The sequence below is a fragment of the Artemia sp. Qi Xiang Cuo genome, unplaced genomic scaffold (assembly GCF_049724085.1).
Source record: "Artemia sp. Qi Xiang Cuo unplaced genomic scaffold, ASM4972408v1 HiC_scaffold_3283, whole genome shotgun sequence".
NCBI classification, from domain to species: domain Eukaryota; kingdom Metazoa; phylum Arthropoda; class Branchiopoda; order Anostraca; family Artemiidae; genus Artemia; species Artemia sp. Qi Xiang Cuo.
This window is the reverse complement of record NW_028300675.1, coordinates 7678-21048: the sequence shown is the minus strand read 5'-3', so window position 1 is coordinate 21048 and position 13371 is coordinate 7678. Positions and strand designations below refer to the sequence as shown.

Below are 13371 nucleotides of genomic sequence, written 5' to 3'. Positions count from 1 at the left end.
TAGCTTGGCCGAATACACACTTCAAAGTAAAACAAAGAAAAGGACAATAACATCAATGAAGTTTTGAAACGAACCTTACACATAAAACTTGCACTTTTTTCATAGTAATTCAAGCGTAATAGTAATTCAAACATAAAATGAACATAAATCTGAATCATTGAATGAGGGAATGTTAAAACCAACTGAAACTAAATAGATAATCAAGCTAAGCTTTAAACGAACTGAAATTACTACAAACGGGATTAGGGCTAAAGTAAGTCTTAAAGATAGCACCATGCTGTAACAAAATCTTAACGATGTCCATGTAAGCATAATCAGTTGCATATTGCAGAAGCGTGTTTCCCAGATTATCGCGTGCATTAATAATAGTTTCGACGTTGATTCTATAAGTTCGTTGTAGACCTCTGATCTTGAAATGATTAATAGCACTTTCAGGATCGTCACTCTCTATACCAATAAATAATTTGTTGATTGAGCCTAGTAAATTTGTACATGAACTGTTAGCAGAATCATACATTTTGTGTTCAATAAGTTCAAATGAGGATTTTCCTTGTTTGTTTTTAATATTGAAATATGCACCCTGTTCCAATAAAAGCTCAACCGCCTTCATATTGTTGTTTCCAACAGCCAAGTGCAGTGGCGTATAATAGTTTACATCTAAAGCATTCGGATCTGCATTATTCTTTAATAGAAGCTTTATAATATCAATCCTATTAGATGAAACAGCGTGATGTAAAGCTGTCTTATGAGTATTATCTCTAGCATTAACGTATACCCATCTGCCCTGTTTATTTATACATTCTTGGATTATTCGCTTACTATTTCCATCGCCGACATTAAAGAACATGTGAACTGATTTTAATAGCTGATCAACATTATGATCATTTGAAAGTTCTTTGGGAGTCCCACCTTCTTCATTCCTAGCATTAAAAATAGCTCCATTTTCTAAAAGTAGATGAATAATGTCAGCATTACCTTCTCTGGCTGCAATATGTATTGGCATATTACCTTCATTGTTAGCTGCATTTATCAATATAGAAATTTTTTCACGAAATATAAGTCTCAAGGCTTGTTTATCATTCTTATTAGTAGCTAAGTGTAGTAATGAATTCTTTTGATTATCTTGCGAATTAAGCCTAAGTATACACATAAATGTGTAAAGATTTGTTAGATTTTCACTATTAAACAGTCGGTCCAATTTATTCAGTAACCAAATAATTCTTTTTCCTTGTTCATTCAATGAATCTGGATGTCTTGATGTTAAGAGATCAAGTGGTGTTCTTCCTTTCAAGTCAATTACATAAAACATAGCACCATGTTGCAACAATAACTCAACCATTTCAATTTGTTGTAACTCGGCAGCCCAATGTAAAAGTGTTTTCCTATTTTTATCTGTAAGATTAACATTTCCACCTTTACGTATAATAAATTTAATCCAATTTGTATCATTGATTTGTGAACGAAGCGACCTTTCTAAAAAAAGATTCAAATTAAATCCATCTGGATTTTTAAAAAATTCAGCTTGATTCCTGAATGATTCAGGGATATTTGCATTGCAATGTACTAGCAAATATTTTATAGTATCCTCTACTTCGCTTGTTATAATATCCCTTTGACATTTACTCCCATCATTTATGGTCTGCAAAGCGTAAAGTAAAGGCGTCCATGGTCAAATAAATATTTTATTATATTCAATCTACGTTTTTCTTTATCGTCCTGCATAAAATGGAAATACCGTTCTCATCTTTAGCATTAACATTTTCTCTTTTGTCAATTAAATACTTAATGATTTTTAGGTTAGCTTTAGAAATAATTGCCCTTAGTAATGCAGTTATGCCGTCTTCATGTAATGCGATAGCTTCTGTATAGCGATCATAAAGATATTGTATGATATCAAAATTTTTGTAATACAATGCCATAGATAAATGTAAATATTTATCTTTTCCTTTACTTTCAAAATGTTGAAAGGTTTTTATATGACCATCTCTAGCAGCAGCCACTAGAATTTCTGTATAATGATCAACATTATACATACATTTCTCATTGAAACAGTTCTGATTCTCATGATGTCCAAGCAAACGATGATAATAAGGTATAAAAATATAAAAATGATTATAAATATAAAAAACATAATTGATCTTTATACCTCCGTTTTCGACTAAATATTTTGTAATCTTAAGTCTGTCATCATCACTTAGTTCGTAACTGAAGTTCACACGATCTAAAGGTGTATGACGCTCATAACTTTTATTGAGTGTATCCTTTTTTTTCACTGGATCCTCTATAGCATTTAGTATAGCTATAATCACTTCAAGCCACCCATTCTTAAAATAATAAGAAAGTAGCTTTGGAAGTTCAAAATCTAAACTGAGTTCATAGGCTGGACTTGGATCTTGTAATAATAATTTCTCTTCTATCGGCTTTAGCTCGTAACATTCCCAATAATCCATAAGTCCTTGTTTAATAACATATGACATTTAAGTTGTTACTATCAGCACCTTTTAATAGCAAATTGCAAGCAATTTCTAGTCCATTGTTTTCGATAGCATAATAGAGAGCAGTTTTACCATGAATGTCTTTTTTGTTTACAAAACGAACTAATTTCGACGCTCTATATTCCTCTTTCTTGAAGATTCCATGCTCTAAAATATTCTCTTCTAAAATATCATTATAATAGCTTAATAAACAATCCGCAATAAGGCTATAATCATTTTGAACAGCATAATGCAATGGTGTTTTCCCTTCATCGTCAGACTGTGGCCACTCATCATGGCCTGACGTTAATAAAGCCTCAACAACGTTTAAATAAACCTTTTTGAGTAGCAAAATTTATAAGTGGCTTTCCTGTTAGCAATGCAAGAATTTCTACTCTTTTTGTATTCTCTAATTGCTTAATTATGCTGTTAATAAAAATGAGAGAGGTATAAGGTAATATTTTTTTAAGGATTTCAAGTGTCCCGCTAACATCAACGATAATTTTTTCAGCAAAAGCAAAACAAGCAAAATATTCAGCAAAAGTAACATGGGTAAAATGTGGTTTATCACCTATAATCTGATCAATAATACCTAGGTTTTCACAACCACTTTTAATATCTTGGATCCAACCATTAATCTCCACCTGATTTGTAAAAGACACTTTTTTTAAAATCTTCGTTATTCAACAATAAGTAAAGTGCTAGCTCTTGTTTCTGTTTTTTAAACTTTTGAAACTCTTGTTTAAGTAACCTTTTGTTCACTGGTTTTGTGAAATCTGTTTCTTGTTTCTCTTTAAAATGTATATCATAGAATATTGTTTCTACGAAACGATCATATAAATCTGCAATGTTAATTTGACTTGGCACGGCTGATTTTTTATTCAAAATGTTAGTAGTATTTAAAAATTCTTTACATCCTTGCCATTGATTTGTTTGTTTTCCCTCCTTGTACTCATAAAAAACGTTTGCTACCATCCAAGTGTGCAATGGAATACTAGTAAATTCTGTTTCTATACTGCTAGTTGATGTAGAAAATCGTGCAATTACTTCATTGCTATAAATTTCTAGTTGTTGATCATCAACCTGAGCAACTTTTTCTTGCTTGAATTTTTGTTTCCAAAATTTAATTAAAAAATCTACTTGATCTGTATCTTTACAAAATGGCTTTAGACCATAGACAAGAACACAAAAAAAACGCTCTAGATCCGTTTTCATACTTGGCCTTGTAGTTACCAGCAATCTTTCCAGCTTAGTCGTTTTCAACTCGCCAAGCAAATTAATTACAATATCTTTATAATCTGGGGCAATTTCATCAAAACCATCAATCAGGATTACTACCTGAATTCCATCAAAAGAACCAAAACGAAGATTGTTCTCTAATAATTTCTTCTCTAGACCATCTTCAAGATTCAATAGTTTGTTGAGCAGAAAATCTATTGCTTGATCCTCATTTAATTGGCCTCTGTTTGTCAAGTTATTTAGAATATTTAACTGATCCATATGCTTGATTAAATCAATTCTTAGTATCCATCTATAAGAATATCTTTCCTTTATTTTCTCAGATAGGCTCGTCAGAACCGTCTTCTTCCCCATCCCTGCTGTATCAGAAATGATTACTACTTTATTTCCTCCACTCTGGTCTAAAAACTCTGACTCTGAATAATGATCAATGCAAATTCCTCCAGACTTGACATATTTACGTAATGAAGATACAGAGCCTTGTGATTTCTGCCAAATTAATTTTCCAGGCTCACTTTTTAGCCAGTGGATGTTAGCACTGGGACTTTCTTCACATAAGAGATCAAAACTTTCCTTTGTATAAACCAGCTTATCCTGAAGTAATCTATCCTTTTCTATTTCCGTATTTATCTCTACTTGATAGAATTTACGATCTAAATAATAATCCTTAATTTCACCTAAATCAGCCAGTTGAGAACCTACATTTATCTCTTTACCTTGAACAAGATCAGCATATGCATTTATATCTATAATATCTCGAGGAAATGGATGTAACAATCGATTTAAACTTGTTCTTTCTCCTTTGCCCTGAAGAAGTATTAACTTTTTCTCCAAAGGGTCTTCACATGGTTTAAAATCCTGTAGATTAATTTCATCATCCACTTCATAATACTTTAGTGCATTTGTACTTTGAAAATATTCAGCTAAAGCATTAGTTTTTTCTTTACGATTAACTAAAATGATCTTTTTCTTAGAACCTACTTCGGTTATGCTGGACAATAATGAATTATATAGACCTAAAAGGCTTTCTTGGCTATAATCCTTATCATCACATTCTATCGTCAATAAGTTGGTGGCTGAACTCTGGAAAGCGTTCACTACAGCTTCTTTATGTTGCTCACTTCGTAAAACCTCTTCTAGGGCTACGGAAATTCTACTACCTTTCTCTAAACTATAGTCGTTCCAAGTGTTAAGGTACTGCAAAAGTTTTATGCTACTGAATAGGGTTTCTGAAGTTTGTACATACAATACACGTCCATTATCATCATCTAGAAATTGATCTAGTTCAGTTAATACATTTAAGTTCTCAAATGAACCATAGCCAAGGGTTTGTTTGTTATACATTATAGTCATGCTAGCTATTAATATGGACGTGTGAATGTTGTATTCCAATTCTTTGAAGTAACTTACGGCACTTTCCCCATCAATCCAGCCAGAAGGACGACCCCCTTTTTTAAATAGGCCTTTTTCTAGATTTTGTTGATACTGTTCAAATGAATTAATCAATATTTCATTGAAAGGAGTACCTTTCAATATTTCTTGCTGATTTAGACCACTAAGTTTCTCCTCTAAATCATCTGCTTTAGGATGATTAATTACAAAAACTAGCCGATTTAAAAAGTTTTGTATTTCTTGTTCTTGTTCGGATTTTGTTAAGCGTTGCTGGTCGTTATTTTGACTTTCAAAATCAGAAATCGTTTGAAATAGACTAGTTTTTAGTTTATCACTTATAACATTAATTTGTTTATATTTTTTATAGTTATGTTTTTTAGGTCCTCCTGGTGAAAAATCAAAAATATCTATAATACCTAAAGATGCATCCTTTTTGAATTTAAAGTTTGCTTCCTCTAACTGCTGAGTGTCAAAATAAGCACTGGTAAACAACAATACATACTGAATCTCACCATCTTCGAAATACTTTCTCTTCTTAGCTTCTTCATTATCCTCTGTATTAAAACTCTTTTTGTCTGTAATTTTTCTAATATCCTGTTTAAGGTCAAGGTAAGAAAGGAAGTATTTTTGAACACCAAACTCACCCTTATAAGATTCTAAATCCAAATTGTTTATTTTTTTAGCTTCTCCTTTGTGTTTAACCTTTATTGGAATAATATATTTCTTGCCACTTTCTTTATAGCTAAAAACTACATCATCAAATTTTTGATTATTTGTGTCCCTGGTTTTAACTTCTCTACCAATATTGAATTCACTATTCCTAAATTTTGTTCGTCCTGCTCTTTCTACCATGCAGAATACCATATCTTCATATTTGTCCGCCATTTCACCCCTTAAGATTTGAGCAGTTTTTTCTGCAAGGTGATCTTTTTTTTGCACTATGATCTTCCAGGATTTTTTTAATGTCTTCATAAATATTTCTGTTATTTAATTTTTTGTTTTTTAATTTTTTTTCTATTAGATTCAAGGCGGTTTCACGTTTTTCAGTCTTGATATCAGTTCGTAGGTTAGGATAATCTAGAAGATATTCAACAACACTTTTATAGCCTTTTAGAGTAGCTATATGTAACGGAGTATTTTTGTTATCACTAGTAATTGCACTACGTGCATTGATGTCTGCCCCTTGTTCAACAGCGTTTTTTACTTTATTCAATCGATATTCTTCGATCTTCTTCAAATGATCTTCATCAATCGAGGCTGTATCTCCTTCTAATACGTTTTTGGTCTTCTTCTTCAGTAACTTAGGTGATAAGGCCTCAAAAAGCGCTTTGGTTTCGTCAGAAAGTTCTACCCTTGGGTTTTGCATCTGGAATTCTGGCTAAGCTAATAAGGATGGACTGTTCCGACTATTTTGTCCTCTATCAAATGAAGCAGAACTTAAATGGTGAGCAGTGTCACGTTTGTCCAATCTGTCATTAGGGTATTTCCAAAATACCTGGAAGAAAATAGAAGATTTTGAAAAGATTTTGATTTACAAAAAGTACTAGCTTTTATATTGATGGACTGTTTAAAGGGTTCTAGGCGAATACCCCCCTGGAAAATATCCTCCGCGGAAAATATCCTCCGCGGAAAATAACCCCCACGAAAAATACCCCTCCACCGGAAAATACCCCCCCCCCGTGAAAAATAAGGCTTTCCAAATTTGGGAATTTTATTTGAGTTTTACTTTTTTAATATCCGTAGGGGGAAGGAATTTTGGTACTAGTGTATTATGCGCCGCTCACCCAAGTTTATGCTGTGTAAAATTCGAGAACACACCAGTTTTTTTTTAGTTTCTTCGTTGCTTTAGAAATAAATTTGCGCTATAGATTTGCACATTAGGGGGGGGGGGGTAAGCAAAGCGGGTCTGCATGCAAAATGTGTTTGGTACAATTATTCTGAATATTAGATAGATAGACAAATAAGTGTATTTTAAAGCCAAATATACGGCCATGAACACAGTAAAGCAACATAAATGAAAGGCATAAATAACATAAACGTTGATCAGCGATCAAACAGTTCGTGGTAACGAACTACAAGTAAGGAGCGACCCGGCTCAATAGTAACCGAAACTATAAAAAAAAAGAATTTTGATACCAGTAGATACATCAAAAGAATTGGATCTTTATGCTGATTTCAAATATATAAGTTTCCTCAAGTTTAGTCTTGCCCATCAAAATTTACGAGCCTGAAAATATTTGCCTCATTTTCGAAAAAAGAGAAAAACACCCCTAAAAGGGATAGAATCTTAATGAAAAACAAACCACAAGATTAAGCGCAACAGAAAACCCTACTGTAGATGTTTCAAGCTCCTATCGGCAAAAATGTGGAATTTTGTATTTTTTGCCAGAAGAAAGATCACCGATGTGTGTTTATTTGTTTGTTGTTTATTTTCCAGGGGTGACCGTATCAATCCAGTAGTCCTAGATAATCGTGAGAGGGCTCATTTGAACGGAAATTAAAAGTTCTAGTGCCCTTTCTAAGTGACCAAAAAAAATTGAAGGACAACTTGGCCCCCTCCCACACTATTTTTTTTTTCCCGAAGTCACCCAATCAAAATTTTGAGATTGCCATTTTGTTCAGCATAGTCGAAAATTTAATAAATATGTCTTTGAGGATGACTTAATCCCCCACAATTCCAGGGGGAAGGGCTGCAAGTTATGAACTTTGCCCATTTTTTACATATAGTATTGATTATTGGAAAGTATACAGACGTTTTCAGGAGGGATTGTTTTTGGTAGAGGGGGGGGGTCGGAGGAGGGGTTACCTGGAAGGATCTTTCCTTGGGGGACGGGAAATTTCTATGAAGGGACACCGGATTTCCCAGCATTATTTAAAAAACGATCCGAAATTAAATAAAAAAACAAGTTTTTTCAAGTGAAACTAAGGAGTAGCATTAAAACTTAAAACGAACGGAAATGATTACGTATATTAGGGGGTTCGCCCCCTAGTCAATACCTCAATCTTTACGCCAAATTTTTTTTTAGTACTTTCAAAAGAGCTGTCTAGTCTATTTAAACAGGCTTTGTGATTCAGGGATTTGTGATTCGAACAAAATTTGAACTTTAGCGTAATATTTGAACCCATAATACACAAGTAACACAATTCCTTCCCCCTACAGAAAATAAAAAAATAAAACTCAAATAAAATTCTCAAATTTGGAAAGCCTTCTTTTCCATGGGGGGGGGGGGTATTTTCCGGGGGAGTATTTTCCACGGGGAAGTATTTTCCGCGGGGGAGTATTTTCCACGGGGGAGTATTTTCCGCGTGGGGGGTATTTTACGGGAGGGTACTTTCCGGTGGGGGTATTCGCCGGGGGTTATTCGCCGGGGGGGGGGGGTATTCACCGGGGGGATAACGCAGGCCACCGTTTAAAGACTTATGGAACGTTATCTCCTCTTCTGTTGGTGGTAAACTGTTTGTTTCAAGTTTAACTTGATTAGTCATTATAATTTCAGTTTAGATAATTTCGGAGACCACAATGCCTTTCCATGACGATAAATTAATAAAAGTTCAAATAGGGATCAAATCATTTCAATAGACAGTGATTTTCACGAACAGTGATAAAATTTGACAAAAAATACTAGATATTTCGGTCACATATGCAGTGCCCGTCATCAGTAGTAAAACTAAACTTTAGTTTTAGTTTAGTACTGATGACGGTCACTGCATATGTGACCAAAATATCTAGTATTTTTGTCAAATTTTATCACTGTTTGTGAAAAACACCGTCTATTAAAAGTATTTTATCCCTATTTGAACTGAACTCGTTTTAAGATTTATTTATTCATTTATATTAGTACAACAAAATAATAAAAACGAAAGCAATACTAAACCGGAAGAATGGAACAACAAGAACAGTTCACTGTCTTGTATAAGAAGATATAAGAAAACTAGAAACAATATATTTTTTTTAAGAAAACCAAAAACAATTGACCACTCCCCCCTCCCAACCACGCACAAAAAAACAGATGTATTTAAGCAATTCCAACCCCATCCAGGTAAAAAAAATTCCAGTCTAATGCAGGTAAAATTTTAATTACTTTTAGTTTTATTGACGAGCGAATTTGATTTTCCCCTTCTCTTCTTCACTTGATTAGTTGCAATTCCTTTTTTCTTATTGTTAGACGTTTCTATTCTTTTCTGTTTTTTTTCGGCATTTTATCGGCCTCGTTTGACGGATTTAAAGATATTTAGCGGTCAATTTTTATCTTTCCTTGTCCTTTATTGGTGGCTGGCGTTTACCCCCCCCCCCCCGGAAAATGCACACCACGGGAAATAGCCCCCCCCACAGAAAATACCCCCCTCCCAAAAAAAACAAAGAAGATACCCCCCTCCCTCTCGGAAAGCATTTAATGTAGTGAAATCAAACGAATCCACTCTTTTGGCTGAAACTAAAGCAAGAAAGTCTATTACTTGCAGCGAATTATTAACGCTCCAACATGGATTAAACTTAGAAATTTTTTTAATTTCCGAGCAATATGCCTCAAATTTATTTTTGATTTCTCCTAAAATACACGACAGGCCAGTAGCCGCAACTCTGGTTGGGCATCTTACTGCAACCGCAATAAAGCGTGGTTTCGGGGGATTTTTATGAAATTTTGCCGTCCAATATAAAAACAGAAAATTATCTTGAACCTTTTTATACGTATTTGTTGCACTAAGCTTCTTTGTTAAAACGTCACAAAATAGCTTCTGACAAATTATTGCAAAATTATTGTTCACTTTATCAATGGGTACAATTACAAAATCCCTCTTTATATTAGCAATCACTTGTTTTATCTTAGAATTATAAAAAACTACCTCATTATCATGTTTATTTGTCCTCTTATATATCTTATTTCTTACCTTATTAATAATTAAATTTTTCCAATTCTGAAAACTATTTTTATTAATTTTCTCTTTTTTGCACCAATTATCGATAAATATTTCTAGATTATTATTTAACCCACTAAGCAGATTCGAGGGTTTTAGATGATTTGAAAGACGGAGTTTAGCCCCCATTTTCATTATATTCTGCAATTCTATTTGCTTTATTATTGCTAAATCACCTGTAATAATATGTGCGTAAGTTGGATTAACAGATGATAACAATTGGTCACACTTACAAATAGGTTTCCAATTCGCTTTGGCTTTTGTAAAAAGTGCTAGTGCAATTGGATCATGGACAAGTTCCCCAAACAAACTTGAAATGTTTGGACTTTTATCTCTTGTACATACAGTAGATGGAATTCCACTTACAATACATCCTTTGATTAATCCTACATGACCGTATGTGAATTGACAATGCATTTCCTAGTTCGAGATTTGCAACTATTTGAAAATAGTATAACCGATACAAAGTTGGCAAAAACTCATGGTATCATTGTACTGGATTTGTCTGGAACTCAAGATATGAGTATTGTCCGAACAGGCATTGTACGCTTAGAGTGTACCTATGACGGGGCATTGACAGAGAATATAGTATTATTCTCGCTAAATCAGTTTGAAAGCTCTCGGGAAATTACTCCTGATGGCAGTGTTCCATTAGACTTGGCATCATGAACGCAAAACAAATAATCAATGTATTCAATTTGAATCCGTACCATGTCCAAATACAAAGCTATTGCATTCCGTCTGATTTCCTTGAACATGTTCATAACGCTAGCAAAATCATTATCATTGTTAATAGTAGTCTGTCAACTGTAAAGGCGGGCCATGGGCTACTCATCTTTCAAACAGCCTGAAATATACAATTTTTCAATCCTCTTGGCATTCTGTATACATTCTAGACACCCCAAATAATAAGCTTTCTTGAACAAAGTGGGAAATATATTATTCAAAATCAGATGCAAGTAAAAGATTTATTGATGAAAAGTTGTGGTTTTCATGTCTTACTATATTTTGTTTTTCGAAATCGTGGCTATACTTATAGTGAGCTTCTCAGAATTTTTGTAGACAATCCTCGATTGAACGACTTAATCATAGGCAGTGCAATAGCGCTGCCTAAGAAAAGAATGATGTTGGCACAATGTATTATTTATTAATTTTTTTTTACTTCTTGGTCTTAGACCTGGGCACTTCGTATCAAAGGATTTGTCGTAGAAACTTGAAAAGGGCTCATTCGATGGCAAATTAGAGTGGCTTCTGCCCTTTTTAATAGTCGAAAGTGATTTGAGGGCAAGTAACCCGCCTCTCAGGCCCACCATTAGGTGTATATAAGGTGCTTATAGAAAGTGTTGTTTTGGAAACTCTAAAAGGCCTCATTCGATCGGAAATTGAAAGGGTTAATGCTCTTTTTAATAGCCGAAAGGGATTAGAAGACTTGAAATTTTTATAGTACAGAAAGATGTGGGTAAAATGTATTAATTTTTTTTTCTTGTTTTTGTTTGGACGAGGGCAGTTCGTATTGAAGGAGTTATCTCAGGAACTTCAAAGAGGGCTATTAAAATTCCTTTTTTGACAGTCAAAAGTGATGGGAGGGCAAATAGTCACCCTCCCAAGCCCGTCCTCCCATTTGCCCATTATGTTTAAAAACTCAATGTTGCCTTAATATTCAATCAAAATGCACTGTGTTAATGCTAATTCCCAATAAGGCATCTCAGCAGTATCCCAAGAACGACTGAGGATATTATGTTCAATTTTTCAGGGCTACTTCTGCTCTTAAAATTTAACAAAATCAAAATAGCGTAAGTATATCCAAGCTGTCAAAGAAAGTAAATAGATTTTTTTTGCTACTCGTATCAAGTTTTCTATTTCAGGTCAACTAGAGGAGGTATGAAACTAAATTAAACACTACTATGCATGTCCTGATTTTTCAAAGGGTTCATGTTGTTAAAAATTGCTGAAAATTTTTCTCCAGCATACAAATAGCAGGTCCAACTATAAAGTCTTAAAAAACGAAAAGAATTAAAGAATTATTTTCTTTTTCCCTGAAAAATCTATGTCAATATAAAACAAATAAAAATTAATTTTAAAACTTTTTCCACAAAATAATTTTTTCAAAGAAAAGTAAAGAACTCCATTAAACCAAAAATGAGCAAAAATAAAATCAAATAATCTACCATGCATGAAACCACCACAAATCAGCATCGATAAATAAATGAAACCCAAAACAAACAGAAATGACAATAAATAAGCAAGTCAAACTCAAAAAGAGCAGAAATTCACATGAGTAGGGTTCAAAATCCCTATGCCTTCTCAAGGCCAGAACTTAATTTGCACTTTACTGAAAAAAATACAAATGAATGTGTATTGTCAGTTTAATATACATATACTGATATTTACTAATAAAAGTGTTAATATTATTTGATTTATTAAAGTTTTAAAAATGAAAAATTTATATTTTTTCAGTAAAGTGCAAACTATGTTTTGGTCTTGGGCTTTGTTTTTTTTTCACTGGTAGAGTTAGTAATGTCAGCCATACTTCTGTCTTTCTTCATTAATATTTTGGTTAAATTTAGTTAGATGTGTCAGTGAATTAGGTTACTTTACCTTAGGAATTTATTCAACGCTGTTACTTCTTATTCTGAGTTGTCTTGGGCTGCGCAAAAATTCTTATTTTCTTCTAAAAGAAAGAGGATATACTGTCTTGGGACTTTGGATTGCAGAGCTTTATTTGACACGCTGAGTAATTTAGTTACTTGAGTATACTTTGGTAATTTCATTAGGAACCATTAAGAGACTAGAAGGATTAATTTTAAGATATATAATTCGGGATAATAGATTTATGCAAAAAAAGGGTTTTATAAGAAAAATTAAAAATTTTTTTTAATTTTTAACAAATTACACCATTTTAAAAATCTGGGCACACATAGCAGTGTTTAATTTAGTTTCATATTTCCTCTAGTTGACCTTAAAATAGAAAACTTGATACCATTCGCAAAAAAGATATGTTTACTTTTTTTGATAGCTTGGATAGTAGAACCCCCCTAATATCTCCCAAACGACACCACTGCTGCCATCTACAATTTAGTCTAACGCTGAAGGACTATAATTTATATATATATTTATGGTTTTCACCACTGAGAATAAAAAAACAGTATTTTTCTCACTTTGATGTATTTTCATGGTTTATTAATGTTTAACCTGTTAAGTTCAATTGATTTGTTGGTGTTCGTCCAGAAGAATTGTCTCCGGGCAAAGTTTGCACATGTGCATTGACGATCGGGAAGACATATATTGATCTTAGAGATGAAGAGATTAACGCGGGAAAAGGTTTCCTAGGAATTTCAAATGTGACAGCGCA

The 13371-nt window shown here is 33.3% G+C and overlaps 1 protein-coding gene across 1 annotated transcript; it reads right to left on the bottom strand.

Moving 5' to 3' along the window:
• Nucleotides 1-205: 205 nt before the first annotated feature.
• Nucleotides 206-6471, bottom strand: LOC148938442 (uncharacterized). The gene is given in 7 exon segments (XM_089107788.1): nt 206-1662; nt 1665-1709; nt 1712-2475; nt 2477-2808; nt 2810-3145; nt 3147-6041; nt 6043-6471. Coding segments are annotated over 7 exon segments (6258 nt in total).
• Between the last annotated feature and the right edge of the window lie 6900 nt (nt 6472-13371).